At 46.1% G+C, this 23444-nt stretch overlaps 1 protein-coding gene across 2 annotated transcripts; it reads left to right on the forward strand.

Annotated features, from left to right (window-relative positions):
- Positions 1-5215: 5215 nt before the first annotated feature.
- Positions 5216-23444, forward strand: LANCL1 (LanC like 1). 2 transcript variants are annotated; one of them, XM_048309547.1, is made up of 9 exons: positions 5216-5361; positions 5537-5654; positions 12806-13013; positions 16888-17023; positions 17340-17486; positions 19424-19606; positions 20006-20182; positions 20467-20539; positions 21411-23444. In XM_048309547.1, the coding sequence occupies exons 1-9, from the start codon at positions 5278-5280 to the stop codon at positions 21485-21487; spliced, it is 1203 nt and encodes a 400-aa protein (XP_048165504.1). In that variant the 5' UTR covers positions 5216-5277; the 3' UTR covers positions 21488-23444. The 2 variants fall into 2 exon arrangements, with proteins under 2 accessions (XP_048165504.1, XP_048165505.1); XM_048309548.1 differs by lacking the exon at positions 17340-17486.

The following is a 23444-nucleotide window of genomic DNA, read 5'->3' on the forward strand; positions in this document are numbered from 1 at the left end:
GTGGAGGACAGATGTCAAACACAGAGTCAAGGGGAGCAATCACTCATATCCATACATTGGCAATCACATCCAACCCTCTTGCTGAACTTTAAAGACAGGTTTAAGGATGAAGGTGCCCTGCTCAGAACTGCTTTAGTCATTATAGCAAAGCAAAAGAAATCTGACTTGATGTCAGTCCTGTCCCGGGGTCAAAGTCTCAATAATCCCTACTGTCTTCCAAATTACCTCATCACCAAAACAAAGTGCTTTATCCAGCTTTTAGCAGTTTCCTGACTGGTTTTCTTTGCTCCTGACCATATGTAGCCGTTACTCGTCACCTCTTCTCAATCAGGTCTGGTCTCTGACTTCTCTCTTTCATTTGCTAAGACAGGATGGATTCCCACTGCATTGGGGGATATCGATATCTTATGGTCCACAAGGAGGAGAAAATGATAGAATGTCACAGAGGATTGCTACGTGCAGAAGCACTGCACTCTACTCCTTACACAGCAACCAGCCCCCTCCGCCCCGTCCCACACTGAGCAGGACATGGATGCCTTCCCGGTGTGCCAGGCTGGGGGCACAGGCACAGACGGCTCCTCCCTTGTGGGACAGAGGCACCTAGTGGCTGAGCGCTGAAAGATCGGGTAAAGCCACCACACGCCAATCAAGGAGGCTTGTGTTTGTAGTTTAAGTGGGATGCTGCTGCTGGCATGAAGACAGGTTGCTACAAAGCTGTTCGGCTGTTAACTGCTCTGCCCAGGTTCACATGCCATAAAGCAAAACACAAACACATGGCACCAGGCATAGCAGCCCAGAGAAAACCCTCCCAGAGCCCAGGCCGTGCCAGATGCTCAGGCAGTGTGCTAGGGAACACATACACCAGCAGCCCCCAGCACAGCCACCAAACTCCCAGAAGTGGGCGGCTCAGCACCTCCGGTGCACAGGCCCAGCTGCGTCTTTTGTACTTGACAACCTGACCACAGCTTAACTCCATGAATAATCTCCTTCACCTCTGAAAGCTGCTGCAGTTGATGTCCACTAGCTTTGAAAGCCAGTGGGTCACCCTCCCCTGGTCATACTCGTAATACTGTTCAAGACTTTACAGATATCCACTATAGCCCTTTTCAGATACCTCTTTTCCAGCCTGAATAGCCATGGCCTAGTTACTTAGTCCTTGCACGTAATTCATTCCACACAGCTGATGATCTCTTTTTTGGCCTTATTAGTCCTATGACTTGTACCTCCTGCTTCTAGTTCTGCTATCCTGTTTGAGATAATATCGGGACTTAACACAGAATGTGAGATGCAGGTGAGCCAGACACATATAACAGCATTCTTAGTTTTGTACTCTTTTCCCTTCCCACTTTAATTTTTTTTTCTTTTACCTTGTGAGCAGTGTTTTCACAGAAATACCTACTGCACCTCTGAGATCTGAGTGGGAACCAGTAGCTCAAAGCCCCCTACTGTGTTTGTGCATGGAGTCAGAATTCTCTGTACTGAATGCTTGGCTTAATACCTGGCCGCAACAAATACAGGCAGGATACAGGTGAGATCTGCTCCCCAGAAACACCATCAATAGAATCAACTAGACCAGGTCAGATTTTGTGACCAATACTTAGCCTTTGATCTCTTCATACAAGCTGCTAAAAGAAAAACAATCAATGCCATCTGTAAATTGGAAAAAAAATACAGTAACGTAAGAGGCTTTTTCCTTCTCCTGGATATCTTTCTAAAATGAAAAAAATTCCACTCATAATGCTGAGATATAACACTTGCCTCACCTTACAAAGCCGAGCTACTCAGGTTCAGAATAGCATTAAGATCTTCAATTTCTTCATGTAGGTTTGCGTTTTTACTGAGATCAAATATGGGGAGCTGTGGCTCTAATATTAAAGAATGCCAAAGTTTCTAGAATTATCTTTAGTTTAGAAAGAGCACCATGGCAGAAACAACATCTGATATTCAAAACTGCTATTTAAAATGAAGAAAAGGGCATCTTTGATTTTGATCTTTTATATGTCCTAGGACACTTTGGACATCAATCTTAAATACATAGTATCTTTAGCTATAATAAAGCTGCTGAATAAATAATGTGTAAGAGAGGCTAATGAATACAGCTGGGAAGCTTCTCGCTTTTACTCTGTGCTGTCTGAAACTGGAACACAAAGAAGCCAACACCAAAAAGAAGCAAACCAAAGCAGAGATGGGGAGATAAATGCTGCAACTTGGATTACATCTCTTAAATGTCCACAAAAATCTTGTATTGCAGTAGTTCTGTGATGTAGTAGTTCTGACAAGACATCCCTTGGGCAATTCTTCAGCAGATGAAACCCCTCCCACCGCCCAAGTGCTTTGCCACTACATTTTTCCAGGACATTCTCACACACCTTGAGGATAACCATGCTCTGTGGAGCACTTCCACACAGCCTCTCAAATTCCTTTTTCTAGCTGACAAGGCTATGAAGGACACTCTACCCTTGCTCACTGCACTCCCTCACATATAGCACACAACTGCAAAGGAGAACAAGCAACCCTCACATCTACTATTATGGCGTTACCATGCCAAGTCCATCTGCTCCACAGCATGGAGCCTGCTGTGTGAGGTTGCTCCAACCCTGAGAGGAGGCTGTGGAGGGGGAGCAGATGCCAAACTACCATTTTGGAAAGGCTGCTTCCAAGTCCACATCTACACTGCCCACACTGGGCACCTGCTGCATGGAGATTCACTGTAGGTGAGTTTACAGAACTGATGGATGCCTACAGCCAATGAAGGATGGTCTCCAGCAGGAGACAGCTCTTCTCAGGAAGGAGATGTTTCAGTATGCCCTCAGGCAGGATGCCAAGTAGTATGCAAGCAGCTGTAACATTTGTCAGAGATTTTGGTCTCACATCCTCACTGGAATGAGGAGGGAGCAGACACCTGGGCATCCTGAGGTTTTCTTCAAGGAGGACTGTGAAACATCCATTTCATTCACATAATCCACAGAAATGCTACCAGTCCAGTTGGGACCACCAACAGCCAGGATTCTTATGTTGCTAAAGTTTAGTAAGGATTTGTCTTTTAGACAGTGTTGTGGAGCAGAAAATATTACACCCTTTTACCTGTTTTCTCACAGGTAGGAAGATTTGGGGACATCTATTCAACCACTGACTGCGAGTCCCTTCAGATACAGATTTTTGTGGGGCTAACTGTAACCAGACTGCCAGAAAGGCTACCGGAGATTGCTTTTTCACCATTTTCTCTGTGTGCTCTCACAGCTGCAGCCACACAAAAATTCTCTCTAGATGTGTTCTGAACAGACCTGCTTTAATAGCTTTTAAAATTTTTTTCAGAGAATGCAGCATGACCCTTTTCAGACCAAGTAAACAAACAGGCCCATGGGCATGGCAGGTTACTAAGGATGAATCATGAGTCACTTACTTGGGCTCTGAGTGACACCTGCAGCCTGGATTTCAGGGTTCATCCTGGGCAGCAGGAGGTGTATCGAAGACAAAGTGACCACAACCAATTAGAAAATAATATACTGAAACGTAACTCCTTGGCAGGGTGGTGAAGAGAACAGGCAGAATAATTTGGGAGAACCATCTTTAAGTGATGAGGAAAAAAAAACTAATGTAAGGAATCAAAGAAAGACGCTGAAGCTGAAATGGTGTGCTTTATGCTGGAAGTTAATACTGAACTGTGCCTGAGGGAAGGAGGGCAGTGAATACTGCTTTGACCTGCAGATGGAAGACCATAATATAGGGCTGTGACTCTGGCATTAAGCAGAAGACTTCACATTATTTTTGCTGATGCTAGAGCTGCCTCCCTGAATACTAAAACTTCAGTCCATCTCCCTGCCTTGAACGTAAGGTAATGTTGACATGATTGAAATTTACTAAACAAGGAATAGCTGAGTGAAAAAAGAACTGAAAGCAAACATAACTGCAATTCCCTCTTTTTTGCTTGTTTCTCACGATATCATGAAATAATTTACTTTTATTTCTTTGAGATCTGATTTATTGTAATAAAGAATGGGCATACGGACAGAAAACTGGAATCCCTTACATAATACAACTGTCACAGGCATAAATGCAGCGGCCTAATGTATTCTCAGGGTGTTCACAATCACCAATACGTAAACTCTTAGAGCAGCTGTTTCCCCTAAACCCACCCAGAGGGATTCAGCTTCTACAAGGAGAAGAGTCACCGCACATAGACCTTTACAAGCCACCAAGAGCTTCAAGCTCAGCCACACCCCTTTGCACTTCCCCGACAGATACATGCAAGCCTGCAGTGCTAGAAGTGCTGGAGAGCCCCAAAGCTGCACCTCTCACACACTTCAGCAAGCCAGACCACAAGAAGGGACATCACAACTCATCTCAGGTTCATAGGGTCAGGAGAGAGAGAGCTGGGCACAGCGTTACACCAAGCAGCAAGGCAGCAAGGCCTGGGTTGAGGAATACAGCACACAAGGACACGTTAGCCCAATGAATGCTAGCTGGCAGCGCAAAGTACATTGTACATGGGTGGCTGCACAGGCACACACTGCCCCAGGACGTCAGCAAGGAGACCCCCAGCAGCAGGACGGCATGGTTATGTTGCACCTGGGAGGAAAAGCACTGCTCACGCCTATGAGTCACGGGGACCTAACCTCTTCACGAGGAAGATGTGGCTCAGCCAGCACAGGTGAGATGGAGCAGCTCAGCAAAGTACAGCAAGGAAGAGGCCCTGCCCCCATCCAGGTTGGGTCCCACCCCAAGTGAGGAAATACTGCTGGGGGGGGGAGCAGGACTCAGCATATTCCCCTTGGGCTGAACCTCTGGCAGTACCTGCACCAGCTAACACCAAATCCACGTAGTGCCCACCCCCCAAGGCTGGTGCAAGGGGCCCCTAATCTTACAGGGCCTCCAAGTTTCATGCAGCCAACTGAACCAAACCCCACGGTAACCCCTACATGGGACTCCTAAACACCACAAGGCCACCTGTAAGGGGCCCAAAAATCTCACAGGGCTCCCTAAGCCAGACAGAGACAGTTACTCGTAGCCCCAGCGTCCCTAAGCCCCACAAGACCAGCTGCGAGGGACCTGAATTCCACAGGGCTCTCTAAAGCAGACAGAACCTTTTACAACAGGCCCTGACCCCCACAGGGCCGGCCGGACACAGCCCCTACGCCCCTCAGCACCGGCTGCAGCAACCTCGGGCCCCGCGCCCGCCCCCGGCGCGGGAAGAGGCGAGCGGCGGCACCGGCACCTTCCGGGGCGGAGCCGGGGCGGGCCGCGGCCGAGCGGAGCCGAGCGGAGCCGAGCGGGACTATGATGGCGCAGCGGGCGCTCCCCAACCCGTACGCGGACTACGACAAGTCCTTGGCCACCGGCTACTTCGACGCGGCCGGGCGGGTGAGCGGGGCTGGGGTGAGGCGGCTGTGGGGAGCTGCCCCGGGCATGTAGAGCAGAGACCCGTCTGGTTACAAACGCTGTGCCCCGGCTGTGCCCCTGCCGGGTGTGCCCGGTGTACCGATGCCCACCCACCTGCTGGCGTTGCCTTCACGTTTGGTGGGTTTTCTCTCCACAGCTGACCCCCGAATTCACGCAGCGGCTGAATAACAAAATCAGGGAGCTGCTGCAGCAGATGGAGAGGGGCCTCAAGTCCGCCGACCCTCATGACTGCACCGCGTACACGGGCTGGACAGGTAGGGTCGGATCCCAGGAAGCAGGAGCTCCCTGGAGCAGACTTCTAGATCAGGCCGTGGCAGACCATGGGGGGTTGGCCATTGGAATGGTCTCAGTAGATCCACGTCAAGAATGGCACTTCTTCTTGCATGTTTTAGTCTATTAGAACAAGGGGATGTCTTTTTCAGGACTCTCCATTTTTGAAGCAGGTTTCAAGCTGCAGAGGGAAGACCACTGTCCTAGGGCAGGATTGTGTCTACTCTTGGTTAACAGTGCTGAACTTACGCAACAGAGAAAGCCATCACTTGCTTGAGAGTAGACATGGGAGCCTTCAAAGGGTCAGGCTCCAAATCCAGCCACGGTGGGGATGATCACAACAAAACCAGTGCTCCATCCAGTGCTCCGTGAAGTAGGAAGGTGTACGTGGTAGGTCATTTACCTGCAAGGAGTCCTTGTATCTGGCAGCAGTGAGCTAATGGCCTGAGATAATGTCCATCTTTTCTGTTCGGGCTGAATTTTATCTGATGACCTTGTCTGATTGGCAGATTGCTCCATTCCTGTTCCCCAAGTAGTGCCACTTCACTTAGTGAGCACTAGTTCTGCTCCAGTGCCTGTCGAAAGGAGCAGAAATGCTAATGTGAGTATAACAAAGTGTGGAAGCCTTCCTCACACTAACTTGAGTGCAAAGCTTGCAGGAGCTTGTCTTTGTCCTATTCTGCATTTTCAGCCTGGTTTTCCTTCCTTGGGAATGTGCCCCACCTTTGCCTCCCTGTTTCTACACACTGGTGCCAGGGAGGACACACCTTTCTCTGTGCCCCATCTTTAGCTGCTGCTGTGTGCTTTGTCAGCTCTCCTGCCTTCTGCGCTGTGCCAGGCCCTATGGAGAGACCCTAGGATAGTTGAAATTAACTTCATGCTTGCTGCAAGATTCTTTTGCTGCTGCTTCTTTTCTCTTGGCAGTACACTGCAAGCTTAAATGGCAGCTTTCTACAGTACAGTCTGGGTGTGGCTGGCTTGCGTGTGGGTGCTGTGGAACTTAATGCCAACAGTTTGCTTGAGAGAGTGGTGTTCACTAATGTTGCAGCTTGATGACAGCACTGCTAGGAACGTCTGCTTCAAAATTTTAGTAAGGCAGACAGGCACTGAGAGCACTCAAGAGCAGTTCATAAGAAATGCTAGGATGCCAGTATTAAATTCCAGCGTGGGAGATCACTGATTTCATCAGCTGCTGTCTTGGCAGCACTCTGCTCCTGCTGCCGGTGAATTTATACATTTCTGCTGAGTGCTGGCTGATTTCACCTTGGGAGACACATTCTGTTTTCCAGTCTGTGTGACCCTGTGCTGAGGTCCCCTCTGATGAAAAGCACTGCATGGATAAAGGTGGTCTTCAGTCACAATTGCAGAGTCTGCCCCTGGCCAGAAAATTCAGGAGACAAAGCAGGAGGATAGTTGATGTTAGGAGTACTCTCAAAGTCTTTGGGGAGAAGGAAGACACCTTTCCCCAGAGGCCATGCTCCCCTTCTTAAGCTGGTCCTGAGGTACTTCACGTTGGGAAGTGACTGCAGTTATGAAACAGTGGTTGAGAACTCTGATAGGATTTCAGCTTGTTTTCATTTGGAAGGGAGTTTCTCTAGAGGGATTCTTCTATTTTCCTTCCAGATTCTTCTCTTTTCCTCAGTGGGCACACAGCCTTCTTGCCTTGGCTAATAGGAAAAAATCCATGGACAGATTTCCTGGAGGTCACAGCCAGCATGGTGAAGTTTGCAGATGTTAGACTATAACTTTGTCACCCTACCTTCTTTTCCAATCCTAGCTATATTAATTTATTCAGAGCTGGTTTCCAGAGACAAAATTAATTGGGCCAAGGCAGCAGTTTTTTCCTGTGCTTGCTTGTGTAGGAAAGGCTTGTTGAGGATCTCCTCATGTAAATCATTGCCCAGCAGTCTGAAACCAACCCTCACTATCGTGGCCGCTAACAAGAGAGATTTGAAATATGGCTCTCTTGGCACAAACTCTGCACGAAATGTAACATACTTGAGTGTACTACATTACACTCAGTAATATGCAGCATATGCTGGCGTTTTACTTTGGGGCTCGTTTCTTTCCCAACACACTTGAGAGAGCCCTGTTCCCCCAGTGTGTTTGTGCCAAGGAAGCTACGGCTTTTTGGCATGTGAAGTTGGAGCAGAGGGAGGGAAGGAGTTAGATTTTCAGCTCAGAGGCAGTGAAAACACACTTTGGATCAAGATTATCCAGCATATGGCTGAGTGCCCTCAAAACATATTTGCATCAGCTTGTTACGTTCTCATTTAGTTCCCCACAGAGATCAGGGCCCCATAGGCAGTACCTGGTACGTGCCTGGGTACCAACCAGCCTCAGCTGTTGTGTTCCTCTGGCTTTTCATCAGTTTAGCAAGACAGCTGGAAGAGGTTTTTTCCTAATCTGTTTCACACTGTTGACTGAGGGAAGCTAAACTGCTCTAAGCTAATTCTGAGTCAGAAGCAGTTCAGATCCTGGAAGAAGCTCAGTGACCTCATCCATTTTCAAACAGATTAGCATGAGGATGCTGAGGAGTGCATACGTGCCTGTTGGTGTTTGTGGTAATGCAAAAGGCCTTGCTCTGAAAACTGTCTTGTCTGGGAGCATAGATGATGGAAAGGGAATAATGGAAGGAAATTTATTCCTGTCACCAGCTGACTGCAGAAGCTAGGATGCTCCTGAGTCCAGTGCCTACTGGACTGTTGCATCATTCCAAGGTGATGAGGTGTATAAGAGAGAGATTCACCTTCCTCCACACTATGGTAGTGCATTTGGAATTTGTTTCCCGTGCAAGCATTCCCTTCTCTGGCAATGTCTTAGTCGTGGCTTTCAGCACTGGAGGGCCTCTGAAACAGCCCAGTGAGTCCAGCTGGCCTGCCCCATCCACAGCTTTTGCCTGGCCCCTTAGCAAGTAGGGACAAGGAGCAGGGCTGTTTTCTTTTGAAAGGAAAGCCATGTAAGAATGGAATTATGACTGAACCAGTTCAGGAAAACTTCTGGAAAAGCACTTTCCATTCACTTCAGTGCAATATATTCATTTTAACCTCAGAACCCAGAGAACTTGCATCCCTTTTAGTCTTGTTCAGAAAAATTGAAATCCTCAGCTAATCCCTACAGAACAAGAGAGAGTGAGGCTGCATTTGCTGAGAGATAATAGAGTACCTTGTGTCACTCACATAAACCACATTCCTGCCAAATGCTTGGCAGGTAGTTTTTGTGAAATTTCTGTTCTTGGCAATTGTGTTTGATTGGATGAGGCCCAGAGCAATGGCATGTAAATTTGAGGTTAACCTTCCTTTCAAAAGGTTGGAGCAGATCACCACTGATCCCTGCTAACATAACCTGTTGTAGGATTTTGTGATGGGATAAAAAGTTTTACAGAAGAAGCTTTGTTACCCAGGTTTTAAGGCAGGATAAATGCTTAGGCACCCTGAATAATATCCAGTGTTCCACAGTGCACTAGGAAGATAAGCTGCAAACTGGCTCCCCAACCAGTTCTGAACGTGGACTTCCAGAGATGTCTCACTGTTGCATGCAGTATGGCTTTGGCAAGCATTTAGGAGTGCAAGGTAACATCCCATGTGTCTGCACCAGAAAAGAAGCTAATTATCCTTTGAGCTGGGCAATAAAGCTGGGCCATCCGTGCTCTTTTACCCCATTCCTGAATTAATAAAATTACATCAGCTGTCTCACTAGACACCATCAGGCTTCATCACTGCAGAGATAGGTTTCTGCTTCTTCCCTCTGTGTTTGACATCCTGCTTTGAGGCTGCTGGCTGACTTACTGGTGTGGGTCAATGCAAGATCTCTGGGATCTTTATGACTCTAGATGGTCAGTTTGGAACAAAATATCCTCTTGCGGCAACCTCCTGCCCTTGATAGAAGAAGCACAGCTCAGCTCCTGAGGCAAGGAGGCATGTTCAGAACAGTCTAATGGCGTAACTTGCTTGCAAAGAGAACTGCTGGGAATCCAACGAAGGAGTAAGTCTAAACTTGCAGAGAAGTTGAGGCACAGCTTCTCTTCGATCAACACAATGGTTATATGGATGAGATACTCTTTCTGCCTACTGCAGAGCTTTAAGTCACAAGCAAAACCTTTCCTGGTATTTCCATGGTGCCTGCTCTGTTGAAAGCAGTGGTTGCTGAAGTCAGGGTATCAGCACAAGCCAACTGGTGCAAACAATTCCATTTCTACTATGTACAGCATGTACTACTCTGCCCCACTCAAAAGAAATCTCTAATGCAAAGTAGCTCTCTGCACCTACCGTACAGGAAGGTGAGAGGAGAGAGGTGCTGTTTACTGTCTTTCTGAAGGTGTTGACTAAGCAGGCTTTGTGAGACATGGCAGAATTGACTTTTGCCTCCTGATTCCCTGCAGTGAGCAAGCATGTTGGGCATTGACACTCAACCCCAGTGTATTGACTTCCTGCATGCTGGAGGTAGCCGTTTCAGTCATCAGAGCCCTGTTGGTCTGTCAGTAGCACATATTCAATGCAGCCCTGCACCATCAAGGACTCTCTGAGGCATTCCCCATCTCATTTGGCTCTGCAGCAGGGGCAAGAAGCAAAAAACGTGGACATCTAAGAAACTACAGAGAAGATGGTCCAGTAGTAAACAAATCAACAGAACAAAGCCCAGACATCTTTGGGAGTAGCGGGCCACAGGCAGCCACTGTATGGCAGTTCTGCTGGAAACAATCAGAGGTCACAAAAATAGGTCACATTTCCAACTGGGACACTGAACACAGATGTCCAGGGCACACAGAAATGAAGCAGATCCACAGCCTACCTAGCTCCATGTGTCTGATGATGATGTGTTTGTATACTACTTAAAGCATGCCAAACAAACAGCCAGCCAGTCAGCAAATCCTACCCTACCTGGTCAGTTGGGGTGAGGAGGATATTGGAGAGGGAGAGCTGTGGAAGAGCTTCTGCAGAGCAACACTACCTTAACTGAACCAAGGTCGCCAGGTGGATACTCTTGTGTCTCTAACCTGCACTGCCTCTGAAATACTCTGCCTGCATCTTGGCACACAGGTTAATGCAGATTATCCCCACCCAGGTGACTGTGTTTTGTATCCCTCTACATACACCTGTCAACATTGTCTCTTCATGCTTGTGCCTGCCCTCCTCTGTTGCTTTCCCTGCTCTGGGGCTCACAGGTGGCAACAGAGTGAGCAGCAAGCTGAAGGCAGCACTGCTTGCACCCTTCTGATCAGTTTGGGAGTAGGAATTCCTTGAGGAATAAATTAAGAAAACTGGCTTTAGATGCAGTTTATAAGACCTTTGGGTTTTAAATAAAAAGGAAAAATTAATTATTTGGGAAAGCAAATTCATCCTTTAGTACAGGTCAGTGGTATTTTGGGGTCTTTCCAAAGATGCTTGGGCCTGGGAGGAATGGGGGTGAGAAATGTTTTAAAAGAGGAGAGGCAAAGAAATCAGAGGAAAACAATGCTGATATTTACTTTCTAAGAATTCAATCCTAGCAGTGGTCTTGGCAGCATAGTTATGTGCATAATTAGGGTGGTGTGATGGTAGTGGGAATAGAAACTACTTTCAGAGCTAAAAGTTGTATATTAAAGCAGATATGAGTGCAAGTTGTGCTCAGACAGCTATCAGGCTAATAAGAGTCTAGAAGATGTGCTAGGTGCTAAATAAATCAAGGAGAGTCATTTGACATTTTCTAGCTGGAAAAGGAAGGTTCCCCTTTAAAGAAGGGCTTCATTTCCAGATCCTTATAGACCTGAGTGATGGCATTGTACAGCTGAGCTCTCTCTAGAACTGCTAGCACTGAATTGCTTAGAGAGAGGGCAAGGTTATTAGCTGCAGCAGGAAATGGGAATTTTATACATAATATACATGTGGAATTGAATTGTCTGTAGCATGAAGCTTTGGCAATTACCCATGCAAAAAGAGAAAATTATCTAAGTTTGAAATTGTAAGGTAATTTTGCAGCACGCTTCCCCCATTGACCTTAACACATCAGAATCTGCAGAGGCTGGCTCTATTAATTTGGGCTTAATGCAGGACCTGAGTCTTCTTAGAAATTATTACTGGTAAGGGGAGAAATAAGCTCTTCTCAAAGTGATGTAGGCTAGTAGCTTTCTTAGTGCAGGTTTGAGGATGGCTCCCAGATCAGAAGGATGGTTCAAGTGTGGCAGACCTCTCAGGCACAGACTTATTGAGGATTCCTCAGTTACCTACTAAAAGCTTCAAGATCTGAGTGAAGACAAGGCAGACAGAGGCAAAGGACAGCAATTGATGTGACTGCTTAGTAGCAGAATTGTTTTTGTAGCTGTCCAGTCCATTGGAAACCTCTAGTGAGGACCATGCAGACTTTTCTAGTATTCCAGGCAGCTGTTTGTGTTTCAGACAAGGGCTGATCTCATGAGTTATGTGCTGCAGAGGAGAATTGGGCAGTCCCTTTTTTCATTTTTCTAGGATGCATCAGTCCTTGCTATAGGGCTTGGGACTTGCTCAACAGCAGGAGATGATGTCCAGGGAACTGTAACAACCTTGCCAGTGCTTCCCAGTGGAAGGGAATTAAAAAAAAATAATAGAAGGAAACAAAAAAAGAGTCAAGTAGGATGTCTGGATGTCTTAAGGGTGCTGTTTCTCAGTGCTGATGGTGTGTGACTTTTTTTTAACAATCCAATCCAAGCTAAGTGACCCAACCCCTTTCCCCCTAAGCGTGGGGAAAAAATAGAGAGGGTGACAACTCAGTTCTGCTCTGTCACAAGTACCATCTGCCCAAAGATGATTTATTTTTCCCCTTCACTGTTGAGCACAGGTGCAGCGTATGGATTTAGGTGGATTTGTCTAGGTCTCATCCTTTGCTCCTTGCTACTAAAATTGTATGTAATTGTATACAATATTTTATGCAATTCTGTGCTGTTCTCCAGGCCCTCCTGGGTCAGACCCTGCTGTTGTCTTGACCTGCCATCCACTCACAAGCTGCATCAAGTACAAGGAGATGACAAAGCAGGAAAGGACGCTGTGGGTTATGTCCCTGGATGTGCCTGAGAAGTCTGTCTGTAAGGCTTATGCCCTGGATGAGGGCCAGGGCAGACTTTTAGGTTCATTGAAGTAACAGAGCAAACCTTTCTAATGCAACCCTTATGTTCCTTCTGCAGGCATTGCTTTGCTGTATTTGCACTTGTATGATGTGTATGGAGACCCGGCCTACCTTCAGGTGGCTCATGAATATGTGAAGAAGAGCCTGAGATGCATGACCAGGCGATCCATCACTTTTCTGTGTGGTGATGCTGGGCCCCTGGCAGTGGCTGCTGTCATCTACCACAAGCTGCAGAACCAGAAGCAGGCAGAAGACTACATCATCCGGTAAAATACTTGGTTATGTCTTTGACCTGGCCTTCCTCTTGCTCACAGAGCTGGTCTGGGCTTGTATGAGGCTCTCTGGCAGAAGTGAATGCATTTTGTTGCAGTCTTGTGTGAGAAGTAATCCAGTAACTTAGCAAGGCAGCAAAAACTTTTCCTGCCCTGGTAAAAGAGGTGGTTTAAGGACAATCACATTTGCATGGCAGCCTGCAGGCTGGGGAGCAAGGATATTGTTCAGCTGGTATTGCAATCTTAAAAATAATTCTGATAAACACAGGAAGAAAAGAGTGCCAAAATTAAAAACAAAACAAAAGAACCCAGAAGGTGGGGTTTGGTGTTTTTTGAGAACATTTTAATTTAGCTTTACAGTCATTTTGATGAAAAGGAAAAATGTGGTGAGATTATTAGATTTAATTTTGGCACTTGCTTCCACTTGCTCTTTATTAGTTGTCTTTGACTTAAACCTAAGATTGACAGCATCCCTTTCAACTGCAGAATGCAGCTGGTTATGATTCATTTATTTCTATTTCCTGCCTTTCCTCGACTGTTTTCACATGCATTTTTGTTGGGTACTTAAGACAAGAAAAGGACAAACAAGCAGTCCTACATCAGCATGTGGCAGAGGAAGGAAAACAGTTAAAGAGATGCAGTTGCAAGCTTTTCTCAATTAAGTGAGATGGGTTTTAAGAAGGTGAGAAGGAGCCCTTTAGAGAGTTTCCATTCATATGTGATCAGCGCAAAGAAAGACAAAACCCCTGGTGCTTCAAAACACTGACTGCCCGTAAACAGCCATGGACAAGTGATACATAATAGCAATTAGAAAAAGCTACAGGTGGGAATCAGAGGTGTCTGTATGGTTTGGACACCAACTTCCCACTCCCTTAACTAAGAATAGCTTCTGGTTTATGTGGATACAATCAGTCTGAGGACAGAACTCTCTTCTTTATTCTGGTAATAATCTGTAGGTTAGATTTTGCTTTGATAAAGTGGCAAATCTCACTATGATTAACATATTTGCTAACAAGAAGGGAACTAATCTGTCAAACGGTACTGGCAAACAGACTTATGCATTGAGTTGTGCTCCATGCATAAGCCCCAGGTTGTAAAAACAATCCCTAATTCATGTTTTCTTGCTGAGGTCTCCCCTCCCCATATCCCTCTTGTTCTGCCTATGGTTTGGTGGCAGAATGGAATCTCGTGATTAATTTTGCACTGCCATCTAATGGTATAATAAAGGCAGAACGTTGGAACTTGGTTTCTTCATACATCTGCAAGGAGGAAAACAGAAAAATGTGGCTTTCTCAAATGAATAGTTACACTGTCCTTACTCTGCCACCAATTCCCAGAGCAGTTAGCCTGACTGTGCTCCTTTAAAACAGAGTATTTCTTTGAGAAGTAGTTCCCTTAATCAAAACTCCTAAATGGTTTCTGAGTATGCTGTTTAGTTACAGAACAGTTGCTAAGCTGTGCAGTGCAAGTGCATAGAAAGAGCGCTTCTGTCAGTGCTGTGGAGAAGAAGGACCTCTCTGCATTTTGTCCTCTGTCTTTTAAAGCACCTCATCTTTACAGAGCCAGTGGAGAGAACCCATCAGCCAGGTTTTACTTGCAGTGGTAGAGACAGAAGCTTGCTTTTTCCTAAGTGAGTTCATGACCAAAAAATGTGCTTTTATGCTCTAGAGAGACTAATATTTCAGGGCAGCCTATTTTCCAAGAGGCTGTGAAAATCTGAGCCATGTTCTAGGAGCCCTCTTTTTCCTGTCACCTCCCACCAATTCAGAAGGTCAAAGCTTTGCTTTCAGAGCCAATGGCGTACAAAAATCCCATTTTTCTCTACAGTTGCCTTGATTTCCCCCTGTTCAGAAACTGCCAATTGTTGACAGTTGAGGTAGTAGGCTGATAATGTGAATAGGAGTGGCTCTTCCTTTCAGAGACCTTGATTTACCCCACACACCTGAGAAATGCATTCTGCATGCAATCAGTCTGGCAGCATCCCAGGCATCTCTTTTTGAATCCATGACCACATTTCAAAAACAGCAAAAACTACTGGCAGGCTTCCTCCCCTGATAATTCTGCTTGAAAAGCAGTTAGAGGTAAAGCAGTAATGCACAAAGAACAAGAACAGTAGCTCCAGTTGCTCCAGATTTCCCCACAAAAAGAAGATATCACATCCAGAACTGAGAAAATCCCTACCACTGGTATTACAATTCACGCATCCATCCATTCCTTCTATTTCACCTGACATTCTCAGAGCTGAACAACATCACCAGCCAGCTTCTCTTCTGGCCAGCCTGCTGCTGGGCAGAGTCTATCTGTCCAGACATCTCCTTGGAAACCCTCTTCATCTGCCTTTCTTGGCCTTGGAGGCAGGTGCCATGAGGAGGCAGCAGGCCTTTCCTTTCAGCTCCCGCAGATGAGAGAGGAACCCGTGCCTTGGGTGTAAAGTCTGTCTCTTGGGTTTAGTCTGTGAGAAAGAAACCTCTCCCATGGAGCAGTCCACATGTCAAGTGGTACAAGAGCCAGTCCACCCTGAGACACTGCTCCCTCCTTTCTCCTTCAATATCCCCTACTCACTTTGAGTCCAGTTCCAAGGCAAAGTTTCCTGCCATGAGAAGTCACAGCCCAGCATCCTCTCTACTTGAGACATTTGGTTGCTTCTTTACTTTGCAACACATTGTTGCAAAGTCCCTGGAGTCCAGGGAGCAAAGGCTGCCAAGGCACCTTTTCTGTTCTTCACGCTGCTATTAGGAGGAAGCCCAGCACACACAGAGCTTTTCCTGGCTGGTTTCACAGCAGGAAGCAGTCAGGGAACAGTCTTAAAGCCACTTATGCTGGTATTTTAAAAGTGATGGCACTTTTCAGATTGCTGTTTTAGAGGTGAACAGAAAAATAAAGCCAAATCCAGTCACACTGCTGCCTGCTGCCCTGATAGGGAAGGACATCCAGTCTTTCTGGAAGGTAAAACAAAGGAGAAATTGCATCAAGAGTGAATTGGGCTACAAAGCACCAGTGTGAAGCACTGACAGTCTCTGTTAGCATTATAGGAATATCACCAGCTTTACAATATCATGATAGAAAACTGGCAAAGAAAATACTTGACTGCAGCAGACCTCACTCTGCACCTGGCCTGGTGCCAGCCAAGTTGTCCTCAGACAGCCACAGCACTCCCACTTTGCTAAGCTGTCCTCACTGCTGCTCAGTTCTCCCTAGAGAACATTCCTTCCATGTGCCATGGCAGCTTGATGTTAAACAACATGTGTAGCTCCACCTCTTACTTAGATTTTTAGCTCATGGAGACACCTCTTTCTCACCTGACAGCATAGCCCAGGCTATTTGCAGGCATGGAGAGAAAGGGGCTTTTTTATCAGGACTTATGAGCATAAGGGGTGAGATTGTTCCACATACCATTAGTACTAGTTTGACTTTCTACTATTCCTTAAGCAGCTAAATTAGAAGGCTAGCCATTTAAATTGAAAGTAGTGATTTTTGGCAGAGTATCTGCCTTGCCAACTACATCACAAGGAGATGATGGTGGGCAGCCTTTCCTGAGCAGTCAACAGCTTTATGCTGACCATTTCTTTCAGCCCAGGTTTCCCCTCAAGTAGCTTTCCAAGCTGGTGCTCTAAAACCGAAGCACGTAGTATGAGTGCACTGTGAACAGCTGAGCAGACTGAAGCAATCAGCCAAACAAAAGGCAGAGAGGAAGGGGTGATTCTGCACCTTGCGCAGCTGGAAGGCTGAGAGCCAGAGCCCGGCCTGACAACTCCCAGGGCACAGACAGCATGAAGGAATGAACCATGGTTTTGAGCTCCAGTCTTAGTGCTTGTTTACATGACTTTGAGTGTCATCTCATCTTCCCCATGTGAATTTTTCATCGTAGTTTGCTCCACCTACACAAAGCTGACCCACGAGTGCCAGATGAACTGCTCTACGGGCGCATGGGCTATCTCTCTGCACTGATATTTGTGAACAAGCACTTTGGAGAGGAAAAGATCCCTCAAAGTCACATTCAGCAGGTACTGTGCTTTTTGCTGATTTGTTATCTGTCTCTTCCCATGCAACTCACCTTTGGGCAGGTAAAAATCAATGCTAGATGTAAGGAACTCTGGCAATAAGGGAGAAATCATGGTATACCTGCTCTTCTTCCAAAGGGACAAAGCACCACATGTCCCCCACTTACCATGTAAATCCATAGGCAGTACTGGACTGGCATACATTTCATTCTACCCTCTGCTTGGGCAGAAAAACAAATCTCGTTCTGTGTCCCAATACTCACTGTGCTGTGTCCAAGACAGCAACGTTTCCTTCACCCACATTTGTTCCCATCAACAGGTCTGTGAAGCAGTTGTAGCATCAGGAGAGAGCTTAGCCAAAAAGAGGAACTTCACAGCAAAGAGCCCACTCATGTATGAGTGGTACCAGGAGTACTATGTAGGAGCAGCCCATGGTTTGGCTGGGATTTACTACTATCTCATGCAGGTAAGAGGCATGAGGGGAGAGGCCCTTAGCAGCTGTTTCACATTTCTTTGAACAAGGAACAGCATTTGAATTGGCTCTTGGTAATGCCAAACTGGGAAAGATACCTTGTTTGATGGGCTTACTCTTGTGTTTATCATGCATTTCCAATTGTAAGGGTTTTCTTCAAATCTAAGATTGAATCTCCGACCTTGGAGATCTGTGGAGAAATGTGACCTGTGTTAACCAGCAGTGTCACGTACTGGAGGCCTGTGGCTCAGCTGGGTCTGAGTTTCTCCCTCATGTATAAAGTATTCACATTTGTTAGTATCTGCTGGCTGGCTCCCTGCATTTTCTGAGATGGTTACTTGGAGCAGTGTTAGATCATTAGAGTGATTTTTTTTCTCTGACAGAAAAGCAAGGTGAAAGAAATTGAGCTCATAGTAGGAAAGTGGGAAATGCCTTTGTATCCAAAGCAGAACCTGTTTCTAAATGTGAAAGAGGTGGGAGTTTGATAAAGGAACTGAGTTCTGCAGTGCCTGAAGCAGGCAGAGCAAGATAAGAGGCTGGGAGATGCAGTACCCCTTTGTTTTGATGATTTCTCACTATTTTGCACAACTCACTGGAGCTCTGTCAATATTCCCTTTTCTGGCTCTGAAAAAAATGAGGATGATAATTCCCCTATGTGGGTCCCTTTGTGCATATATTTACAGTGCTTAAGCACTTAGAAAAATAACAGTAATAAATAACATTGAATTTTTTAAAGAATCGAGAGCACCCATGAGCAACGCAAATTATTTTGGTCTAGAAATAGTCTATAATCTTTTATTAGACATAACTCTCAGAGCAGGTGGAAAAGGAAGCCACCAGGTTTCGAGTATTTGAGCTTTCCTTCAGGACTGTCAAAGTTAAAGTCCATATACAGGATCAGTAGAAGTCCTGTGAATATGACTCTCTTCTGTGGCTCAGAGAGAAAGGGGTGGTTGGTGGTTTTTAAGTAGAAGATTTGGCAAGAGGAGGATGCAATGTGGTTATTGCCCAGGAGCACAGAATAGCTAGCTAGGAGCAGGGGAGACAGCGATGTGCTGTGAGCCCAAATTTGTACCAAGTCCCTGAGCTTGTTCCCAAATGGCTGTTTTAAATAATTTTAAGTGTAAGTCTCCCATAAAATACTGCATGGGCTTTATGCTTCTCTGCTATATGAAGTACAAGGAGCTTGGATCAGCCAAGCATGATGCACAAAAAGCCTTGGGAGAAGCAAGTGAAATATGGAGAGGAGAACATCTTTTATCTCTAATGGTTTTACAGCACAAGTATTGATTTTTAATTTTCCACTTACCAGTCTGGGAACAATGTGATCCTTAGATGAGAGTTCTCATTGCAGTCTGCCATGGGAAATTAGAACTGCACAGATTTCATGTGGGTCAGTGTCATTGCTCCACATGAAGAGAACACTGAAGCCACTGCCTTGCTTCTATCTGAGGCCAGCAGTGAAGTCAGCCTCTTGAAATTACCCAGCACCATCTATAAAGATACAGAATTGCAGCCTGCCAGCTGGGCTGAGATGCTCTAGATGCTAGGAATCATCCTTAATACTGATTTTAGACAGTTATCTCTTTACTTCAGATCTGGGTACTTGAAGCTGTTCCTGCTCATCTTTAGGAAAAGCAGCAGCAAGCTCTCTTGCTTAGAGGACCGGGTGACATGCTAGGGACAGTCTTTGTTTCTGGGATGCAAGGGCAAGACTGGAAATAAGTCCCTGCCAAAAGGCAGAGCAGCTAGGGGCTGAGTGGGTAATGTGAAGTGTGAAAGCCTGAATCAAAGCAATTACTTAATTTACAAGGAGCAAGAGGGAATGTAGCCATAGTAGACTTTGTTTCCACCTTTTGGGCAGACCTTGGGTCTCTTAAGGACAGACAGAATGGTAATTCTCCCTGATTTAAATGTTTTCTCTCTCTTAGCCTGGCTTTGGAGTGAGCCAAGTAAAGCTGCACAACACAGTCAAGCCCAGTGTGGACTATGTCTGCCAGCTCAAGTTTCCATCTGGGAATTACCCTCCATGTATCGGTGACACCAGAGACCTACTCGTCCACTGGTGCCATGGAGCACCAGGTGTAATCTACATGCTTGTCCAGGCGTACAAGGTACCAGAAACCTTGCAAAGATCCTTTAGAGACCCCTAAATGTGAAACTTCCTCTGGAGATGCTGGGAGACCCCCCTTGCCTGGAAGTAGGATGGCTTGTTACAGTGAAATCACCCCACAGGAACCACCGACTGATACAGAAATTAGTCTTTTAAAAAAATGTTTCTGAAAATATCCATCAGTTTTGTGGGCTGCCCTGTTGCAGGTGATGGATGGTGACAACTAGTTATGTGTGAAGTAATGGTCTTACATCCTCACCTCATGATATCAAAAATATCCTCCTTACAAGTAAACAGCAAAGTCACTTCTGCAGGAGACCCAAGCCTCTGCATCCCACAGGGATGCTCTTTGTTTGGAGGACATTGCCTCAGCAAGGACGACTATTTCTTGTCTCTGCAGGTCTTTGGGGAGCAGCAGTACCTGAATGATGCCCTGCAGTGCGCAGAAGTGATCTGGCAGCACGGGTTACTGAAGAAAGGCTATGGGCTATGCCATGGGACAGCTGGCAATGCTTATGCCTTCCTGGCACTGTACAACCTCACTCAGAACATGAAATACCTCTACAGGGCCTGCAAGGTAAGAGCTTGTGTGGGGCAGTAGAACAGCTTATTCACTTCTGCCTTCTACATCACTGCCTTGGCCTTTGAAACACAATTTCTAGTGGGGCAGACATGCAGCTAGATCTGACCATCTGCACCATAGTCCTTCAGCAGTGCAATCACTGTCTGACAGCCTGTACAGAAGGGATTTCCCTTAGTAGCCTTGCTCTGCAAGGGGTAACGTGAGGACAAGGGATAGTATTTTCTTTTCAAGATTTGCCTTTAACCAAATTTGAACATTTTTTGTACCTCTTTTCTCAGTTTGCAGAATGGTGTTTAAGCTATGGCCAACATGGGTGCCGGACTCCAGACACGCCATTCTCTCTCTTTGAAGGTAATCTCGGTCTCTAGCCTTGTGTTTTGCTCCTGGATCTAAGCTGGTACCAAGGAAAACCAAATACACTTTTCACTGGAGTCTTTGCAAAACTCAATGTAGAGGATGGAAAGGAAACTGTACTCACTGGGGTTTTTTTACCCTTTCCCAGAAGCAGTCTCCCTGTAGCACAGGCTAATGTCTTAGCTGGAGCATCTTGTCCCCTTCGGCTTCCCGCACAGATTTTGCATACAGATCTCAAGGGGAATTCTTTCATGGCTACAGGCCTCCTTTTGGTTATTTGTAGCCTGGCTTCTCAGACAGTCTCTCTTCTGTACATTTTTAAGGATTGAAATCCTTCATGAGTGTTCCAGTTTGATTCTAAAGCTGAGGAACAAATGGGCCTGCTTTTATGGACTTATTGGCTCCTATGGCACTTTGTGCCTCCTGCTAACGGCTCCCCCCAAATCCACCATCAGCAGGTATGGCTGAAGGAGCTAACCTAAATTTCCCCAAGCTGTTGCAGGCCAAGGGACAACAGCAGTTCCATCAGTGATGACCTTGGGCAGCAGTGTCGCAAGGACCAGAGTTTCACAAAGCTGCCCAGTGTTGAACTTGTGGGTTGGTAAAGCAGAAGGGAGGGAGCTGGAGTGGGGAAAAGACCCATCGTGTTTTCCCACGTGCTTTTCAACATTTGATTAACTTCAAAATGCTTTTCCCCACTGAAGTACCAAAGTTGCTCGGGAAACCTGGGCTCAGACCTCGAAAATTATTTAGGACCTTTTCTTCTGTCTTCATCATTCATTCACCCCCTGGAAAAACTGAGAAAAAACTGAGAAAAATGGTGCCCAAAGGGAATTTCTCTGAAGCACAGTGGTTTTTTTACCCTCAGGAATGGCTGGAACGATTTACTTTCTTGCTGACCTGCTGGTGCCTACCAAGGCCAAGTTCCCTGCGTTTGAACTCTGAATCCTGCTTGGCAGTTTGCTGCCTGTATCCTTCTGCACTTGGAAACACAGTTCAAGGCTGCTTTCTCCTTTTTCCAGACTCATCGTTGTTCGCCTAACTGAACGTAAATCCATCCTCCTGAGGGCATGCTGAGTTCTCTAACATTTCTAGTTGTCTCATTGCATTGTTTCGATTTAAAAGACAGAATGTAGATTTTGCTGGTGTCCCTTAAAAATGCAGGGCTGCAGGTGGGAGCAGGGAGAACTGTACAGAATTTTGTTGGCTACAGAGTTTTGCTATTTCCTGTATCCCATTTCTTGGGAAGAAGTTTTCTGTTGAATGTAACCTGGGCTATTTAACTTCTTTTTGTGCTAACATATAGTTGCAGGAATTTAGCTGCCTTTTGAAAACAACAGATGGAAAACTGAAACTGTTGCCCTGGAAGTTGTTTACAAGTGTCTTCCTTCTGAGCACCCAGAGAGCAGATGGTTCAGTATCTGGGCTGTGCCACATGAAGCGAATGTGATGGACTGTGGAGTCTTATATATATTTTTAATATCTTATTGCAACTGGCAGAGCTGGAACTGACATGCCAAAGGCTTGTCCTGAGTTTGCACCTATCTGCTCTAAAGGCAAAGGCTATAGCTCTTCTGTGCATTTGTTCCAGTGACAGACAAGTAATCCACTGCCATCTTACATTAAACCTTGCTAGTCTGTTGGTCATCCAATGGCAAACTCCAGTCCAAAAGTGAGCTAAGCATGCTTGCCTTTTGTGGTCTCTTCTGGTTAGCTTTGAGAGTTTGTTTTGCAGTCTTTATTTAAATTTGTGTATTAGGTGGTGCCAGGTGCCCACCAGGAGCAACAAGGGAAAAGAAATGTACGCCACTGAGTTCTGTTAGTGTTTAACTTATTAGCTGTATAGATGTTATTTACATGTTTTCTTTTATAAGCTTTCCCAAACCTGGATAATTTGAATCACTTGTTTGCCATGCTAGTGCTTGTTGTAGTTTGATTTGCAACCACACATCTACACAACTGGAAAATCTGCACTAGGTTAACTGGCTTTGATGTGTCAGGCAGATCAGGTACTTGCAGGGGGTAAATCTGCTTTTCCATCGTTAGCTGATGCTGCACCAATTTGCAGAAATTTGGGACATGTAAAAAACTGTAAACCACTTTCTTAGCACTAAAGAAACACATGAGCTAAACACTGAGCTCAGGGAAGTTTACAGATGCAGCCACACAGCTTTGTGCTGTTTGAGGGTAGCTCCTCAGCCTGCACCCACTGTGGCCATGGGTTTTGATCTTTCAAGGGCTGAGCTGCTGAGTGCCTCAGGCCCCATAAGAGCAGGGGAGAAGTAGCAGGGCAGCACAGCCACACTTGTGGACCAGCAATGGCAAAGCAGGACCACCAAACGTGGCACGGTTACACTCAGACGTGTACACGGAGCAGCCGATCACCAGTGGCATAGGCAGTCCCTCGAGAACCTCCTGGATAGGCAGAGAGTAGAAACCAGCCCTGGAAGGCTGGCTTGTTTCCTCAAAGCCCATGCTTCTGCTGCCCTCATAGGTTTCTGAAAGTCCATCAAAAGACAGCCTGAGTTGCAGAAAATCTCATCTCCTTGAGGCTGGGCATCCCTGTCAGAAGCCTTAGGCTCATGTGGAATCAGCAGCAGGCATCCCCTATCATTCACAGGACCTAAGCAGCACAGGAGAAGCAGAGAGGAGTTGCCTAATCAAACAGTACTTGAAGTTACCTCCCAGCTTGGCTGGTGTGATGGCAGTGCAGGGACACTGCTCTGAGCCCGGGTTTCTCCTGGGCACCACTTCTGTAAAAGAAGATGGTTTGTGCAGCCTGGGTCATGGTGGCGTGAGAGCATAATGTCCCAGGGTTTGTACATTGATCAGGAGAGCATCAGGGCCATGTGTACAACTGCTACGTGGAGCACTTTCTAATAAAAATGCTGAAACAACCAAA

The sequence above is a fragment of the Corvus hawaiiensis genome, chromosome 7 (assembly GCF_020740725.1).
Source record: "Corvus hawaiiensis isolate bCorHaw1 chromosome 7, bCorHaw1.pri.cur, whole genome shotgun sequence".
NCBI classification, from domain to species: Eukaryota; Metazoa; Chordata; class Aves; order Passeriformes; family Corvidae; genus Corvus; species Corvus hawaiiensis.